Source organism: Typopeltis vanoorti, chromosome 8, assembly GCF_054136105.1.
Source record: "Typopeltis vanoorti isolate ZY-2024b chromosome 8, IOZ_Tvanoo_1.0, whole genome shotgun sequence".
Lineage (NCBI taxonomy): Eukaryota > Metazoa > Arthropoda > Arachnida > Uropygi > Thelyphonidae > Typopeltis > Typopeltis vanoorti.
The window spans coordinates 141,225,260-141,232,310 of record NC_143556.1 but is presented as its reverse complement, the minus strand read 5'-3'; the positions used below and the strand labels follow the sequence as shown (position 1 = coordinate 141,232,310).

Genomic DNA, 7,051 nt, shown 5'->3' with positions numbered 1-7,051 from the left:
GTTTCGATCGCGAAGTGCGTCTCTTCCAAGTCGTCACACTAATGAACATTCCGTTGAATCTCCTGTATGGATTTGGCGTTCTGGCTCCCTAGAAAATAAAATATGGCAGCTAGAAGAAGATATGGCAAGAGCAATAGTTAATGAATCGTCTATGCCTTTAACTACGGACCCGGATTTGCAAAGCTTGGTTAGTTTTGACTGTGAGAGATTTCTGCCAGAAGGAGATGATTATAAACTCGTATTTATCAGTAGCTCTGGGTCCTTGCCGGATTCTGATATAGATGATATAGCAGATTCCGTGGATAGTTTTCAGGATAGAATGATGGGATGTGTCTGTGATATTGCAAGTAGATTGCGAGGGTTGGGTAGGCACACGAATCCAAAAGATGTTGACTGGGATCTGTCCCCTGATGGTTCTATAGAAGGCGCAAGTATTTCACCTATAGATGAAGAAAACACAATATCTGTATGCACACTTGAGGGTCGAGATACACAGCTTCCTAAAAAAGATCTTTTCTATGAGCGTTTGACACCGAATATTACCAGGCCATTCCATAATACCGAGCCGAGTGTAGCTCATAATATGTCCTCTAGTGCCTTAAAATGTGAATGCAATAACGCTACTGGTGATGACGAAGGCGATACGATTGATAAAAATTATGAAGCATTTCAAAATATCGATAGCCAAAACATGACGAATCAAACACAATCAGAAGCTGAACGCTACAGTTCTGAAAAAATAATTCAGAATTTATTAGATGATTATTTTATCACAGACGACGTGATTGATATGGACAGTACTAATCTCCTTCATATTACCAAAAACACCGACGATGAAAAACAAACATATGAAGCTGCTGTGAGTAACACTTCCGCTTACGAAGACACTTTATCAAGAAAAAGAAAAGAAAACCAGGAACGGAAAACTGGGGCATTGAAATCCGATGATTTAACACCTTTTACATCTTTTCCGGAAGTCACTGGCGCTATTCATTCTTTAACATGTAATGCTTACGGCGATGATTTGATATCGCAGGACAGTAATATTTGTATGGAGAATGCAATCACTAATGTAAACAATTTAGATATTTTTTCAGCCAAAGGTACTGAAACATTTAATTTATCGCTTTTGGACGAACGAAAGAGTCTACTCACTTCTGTGAAAAAGAAAAAAATAGAAGATATAGGTTATTTTGATAATACAAATTCACAATTTAAACCAAATGATTGTGTCGATTTGCCTTTCGAAGTAATTACACTTAATGAAACGTGCAACAGTACTGAAGGCGAAAATAAGAAGTTGGAACATTTGGCACAAGAGATACTTGGAAAACAAGGAAGTATTTCAAAACAAAGTGAAAATACGCTTCTACACACCGAAGAATTCAAAATATATGGCCAGCTTCCGTACTGTTACAAAGCTCGAATTTCTAAACAAAACTGCTTTTGTGGTTCAATTATCCACATATATGAAAGCGAGAGTGGTAATATAATTAATATGCATATTAAATTACCCGATTTTGAACTGAAAAATTATTATCAAACTCATAAAGGAAGCGCTACACCTTTACGTTCCTCAGATCAAAGTGCTTCCTCTCAGAATACTTCAGAAGGGAATGAGATTCTGAAAAGTAGTTTTCATGAAAGTAGCAAATGTGAGGAACGAAAGAATGTAGCGACAAATAGTAAATACCATAACACCCTGGGAGTGGCAAACGATCATCCTAATAGGTGTGTGGAATCCAATTGGCCTGAAGCAGTGAACGAAAGCAAGGCCATTGTTGATAGAAGCTTTTCTCTCTTGGGGCTTGTGGGAAATGACGTGCTTGGTAGTCGTGATGTGGAAGTCTCTGGAGATTTAGATATAGGATTTACATGTTCCGTAAGGGAGTGCGGTAGAGTGCGCAAAGTCATAGACCCTGACCTCAGGCATTGTAAGTGCGGAGGCGAAGCTGCTGTTTGTATACCCGTACACGATGGTGACGACACATCAGACCAAGCAGTGAACGCAGTCGGGACTGATAGCGAGGTTGGGGATCAACGTGCTTTTAACCCTGTCCCCAATATTTGTGGCTTTTCCGACCCCGACGTGTTTCTACATGGTCGATTATCGACAAATAGTCAACCGACCGAGGCAAACGAGCGTTTCCAAACGGAAAAAAGTGTTTTCGGAAACGCGAACGAAGACGTTAGCGTTAGGGTAGACAACGTAAAACCTTGCGAGCGGGTGTTGCGGAGCTCACCTGTTGCGCCGCTGGCTGTGTCGGTATTGGGATATTCTAACTTTATCGGTGATTTGTGGAATGACATGAGATCGCCTAATTGCGTTGATTCGACTACTAGTGAGAAGTCTGAAAATGCCGTCGTTACTTTGTTCCCTAATGACAACACAGCTTCTACAGAATTACAGCTGCGCACTGATATCGACCGTAAGATACCTGTTGAAAGCTCGACGGATGGCTTTTGTAATGTTGATATAACTTCGGTTTATGACACGACTCTCAGTGAAAATGAAAGCAAAACAAGCATGTGGACGAATGCTGATTCTACAATTGCTAAACTAGGAGATGAAGTGACAGGTGCAAATTATGTATTACGGCAGTGTTCCAACATTGAAATGGAGGATATTGACAACAACGAAAGAAAGAAATCCGAAATTTGTTTACGGACTGAAAGCATATCAAATAGAAACGCCAATGCTTTTCAACTCAGTGATACTGTTTCGGTCCAGCAGGTAAGTGATATAGCGTTATCCTCAAAGTTAAACGTTGAACAGTTAGATGATAATGACTCTTTAGAAAATTTGAAACCCACAAAGCACAATAAATCAGAAACGAATGATGTAGATATAACAAGTAATATTTTTACTAGAAAAAATGAATTTGAAAGTGAAGTAAGAGATAACGACAGTGAAATTTTTAATGATGAAAATTTCGAGGATCTCATTGGCCATTTTGAACAAGACAGAAGTGTGGATTGTTATACGGAATCAATAGAAAAGAAATTTATTTCAGCAACACCAGTTGGTGATTTAACAGAAGAAAAATCGGAATTGTTTATAACCGCTAGCGATGTTAATTTACATTCTAAGCAGTTAAGTAATATTTCAAAGAGAAATGAAAACAAGAATATTCACAATTTTGTAAATCAGCTGCATGTTGGCCAGAGTAATTTTTCTCCGACAGCACAGAGTCCAGAATTAAACTGCCCAAAAGAAGTATCTACATTAGAGAGATACTTCACTTTTTCATTAGAAAACGAACATTCGTGTCAGTCTACAAGTAAAATGCAGCTGGAAAACAAATTTTCTTCGGAAATCATTTCCGGTGACCGAAGTAATTTGTCAACCCACTGTACGAATTCAGATTTTTCAGATGTTAATTCAAAAGAAAACATTGATTACTTTTCAGAAAATAGCCCAACTGACGGTGAAGCAATGAGCTTAAATATGTTTGACGACGAAGAATGTATGCTAATTGAAAAAGAAGATGAAGTCCTTAGTGATGTGTCATCATCATCAGATGAACTTCTGTATGAAACTTCAGCAGCAAATTCATCTTTTTACAATCATTCACCATACATGTTGCACACCATAATTGAAGAAAGTTGTGAAGAAAGTGATCGAGGCTCAAGATCAGTTACTCCTACTAATCGATCTTCACCTTCAGAATTAGAAAAATATTTTAATCTAACGATTGGAAACACAGTTGACACCACTAATGAAAAGTTAGTTATGCATATGCGTGAAGTCGAAGATGATGAATCAAGTACTGCTTTTAGTGATACTCTTTCAGAAACATCAGGTTCAGTTTACAGTGAAATTAATGAGGAAAGTGTTGATGATATTGATCCCTCTGCACTTGCCTCCTCTCGTTTAGAAAAATATTTCACTTCTGGTTTGTTAGGAGATACTGTTAGAGTAAATGATGAAAATGATTTTGGAAGTGATTTCGAAGATGAAAGTCATTATATAAGCATTAGTCGTTCAGCAATAATAAATTCCCTAAAAGCTAATAAAAATGAAATGAATGAACAGGAAAGTCCTGAATATATGTCTTCCAGCTTTAACAACAAAAGTGAAAATACTTTAGCTTGTAATTCTAATGATGTCTTAGCTGCAGAAAACACTTTGAGTCACTGCTTAGAGGATTCAGATTTTATTGATAATCAAGGAAATTATAGTTTCAAAGAAAAAACAATGGAAGAAAGCAGTGATAAGATATCCAGAAATCATATGTGCATAGAAAATAAAATTTTAACTTCAGATTCAATAATGGAGGATCAGAACATTGTCACTATTACAAAAGATGAATGTTTTACAAACACTGATACATCAACTAATGTTATCACAACAGATAATTTGGAAACAGAAGATAATACCATCATTAATAATAATTTCTTTGTAAACAGTCAAAGTCCATCAGTTGTACAGAATGAGCCATTTCAGACAAAATTATTGCAAGATAAAATAAATAGTGCAGAATTGGAAGATCATGAAACTAAGGATGATATTTTGCCTCCTTTAGAAATGCAGAGTACTACAACAGTTAAATCTAAATTAAATATAGACAGTGATGTATCATCAGACGAATATCCAAGTAGCAAAGGAAAGGATATTATGGGGAAATTAATTTCTCATCTTTCAGAAAACAACAGTGAATCTCATTTGAATAGTGAAGTTGAAAAGGAATATATTTCTGCTTGGAAAACTCTAGAAAGTGAAATAGAAAGGCTTATGCAGTCTGTGTCGCCTCTTTCTGTTCCAGCTGGTGAAAACAGCAGCAGTTGTGGAAGTAGCACTTTAGGTAGTAACAATAGTGATTATGGAAGTGATACCCTAGAGTCAGCAGAATATACAACTACAGATGAAGATGATAATTCCCATGAAGCTAACAAAGCTGGAATTGTAGGTTCAGGAGAAACATTGGCTGCTATGCTTCATTCTGCTTGCCGCCGTGGGTCTGCAGGTTCTGGTTGTAGTGATAGTTCAGATTCTACTGTTTCAGAGGAAACAGTTTACATTTGCCAACAGCTAATGTTGTCTCTAACAAAATCAGCAGATGGTGCAGCAAAAGATTCAATGAAAATATGTCAAGAACTAATTGAAGGTTGTGATGACTTTTCACGTGTAAAGGTTTACATAAGAGATCAGATAGTTGCTTTAATGCATACGGTGTCTGCAAGTAGAAATAACTCGCCCGTTAGAGAAAGAAAACACGGTTTAAATTGCTTTCCAAAATCGTGTGAATTAAAGGTACAAATGACTGAGGATGATAAAAAAGCTTTAGGATTAGAAAATAATACTGCTTTGGATATTAATGGTATGTTTAGTCAGACTGTAAGAGATTTGGAAGCATTAAGTAATGTTGATTTAGAAGATAAAAAGCAGGAGGAGAAAAAGATAGATGAAAAAACATTGGATGGCAATTTTTCCAGTGGAGATGAAGGAATATCATTAGAAAATTCTGAAAATTCAGATAATTTGCCAGCAACAGATGCTGAAAGCGAAACTTCTTTAGGCCACACTGAATCTAAAAACACAAAACTGCCATCCACTGTTGATATAAATTTGCCTTTGACATGCCAGAATGAAACAGATGAACCATCAACTATTTGTAATCAAGCAAGGGATTCATTAAAAGAAACAAAATCTTCAGAAATGGAAGCAGTGGAATCCACTAAAGCTGCTGTGTACAGTGGTGATATATCAAGTGAGATGAATAGAATTTCTTTCAGTAACAGTTGTAAAACTATTGGTAGGATTGATGAATCTGTTGAAAATTCTAAAAATTCTTCAGCTATATTACAATTTTCAACTAATACATCCATTCCTCAGGATGCATCACGAGTACAGAAGTGCAATGAATTCCAGTCATCATTTAATGATAACATTTTTGATTCTAGTGAAATCCATGTTCCAGATAAAAATATGTATTTCATTAATTCAGATAATTGCTTATTAGAGTTTAATAGTGCAGATCATTCTAGAAAACAACCATCTAAAAATTCAGCAAATGATCAAAAGGAAATGGCAACAAAATCTCTTTCTTTTCCAGCTGCACTACAAAATAACGAAAAAGCTTTCAGTGAAAACAGCATTTTGATATCCAGTCATGAAAATCAAGAACTAGTTTTGGGTGCAAAATCAATGGGCAATATTAACGAAATGGAGTCAGCTGAGAGTAATAAAATATACCGTGACACTGGTTATTATTCGCTGAAGTCATCAGAGGACAGTATCTTAAGTTTGGGTGATTCCTCAGCTAGTCATACTTCAGTGCTATCAACACCACAGAAACTATCAAATTCCACAAAATTGCTTCCTGAAATGTACCATTCTAATACCAACCAGGTACTGTCATCCGGCACATTTAAAAATGTCTCATTAAGTTCAGGTAACATTCCATATAGTATATCCACGTTGGATATATCCAGGCTATCTACATCTCCATCTGGACAACCTAAACTCTCATTACCGCCGACCTCTTCCTCACCATCTCGTGTTAAGCCATTTTCATCATTATTTTCACCCTCTGGAGTATTCAGAAGATTTGCAGCACTCAGAGGTAAGTTTGTGATGTATTAGATGAATTATTGTTTTGCTTTAGGTATTTAATTCTAATTTGTCATAATGTAAAACAACATGTCTGTAGAATGCACGTTCATCACACTCACAAAGAGAGAGAGAGAATAAAATATATAAGGATGCTATTTTTAATATTTTATTCTTCCTCCTTCCATATCACTTTTTCTCTCCTTTAGAGACATTTTTATAGATTCTGCTTGGATTCTAAAAATCCTATTTAAAGATGGCATTTATTTGTAATAGAATGCATATATATTTTTATGTTTGTTCACAAGCATTAATTGAAATTGTTTATTAATCCTGTCATGCCATCTCCATCCAGAAGGTTCACTATTATGGATCTCCATATATTTCTGCCTTAAACTACTCTCTGCATTCAGACCCAGTCTGGCAATCCTTTGTTTTTAACTATGTTGCTGTCTTCCTTTCTTCCCTCTCATAAATTTTTTGAAGACTTGCATTCCT

The 7,051-nt window shown here is 36.1% G+C and overlaps 1 protein-coding gene across 1 annotated transcript in view; it reads left to right on the top strand.

Moving 5' to 3' along the window:
* Nucleotides 1-1,051: 1,051 nt before the first annotated feature.
* Nucleotides 1,052-7,051, top strand: part of LOC150104392 (uncharacterized) — a 127,607-nt gene continuing 121,607 nt past the window's right edge. The window contains exon 1 of the mRNA XM_090396469.1: nucleotides 1,052-6,566. Within this exon, the coding sequence (XP_090252595.1) occupies nucleotides 1,052-6,566 (5,515 nt within the window). The remainder of the gene's footprint in view (nucleotides 6,567-7,051) is intronic.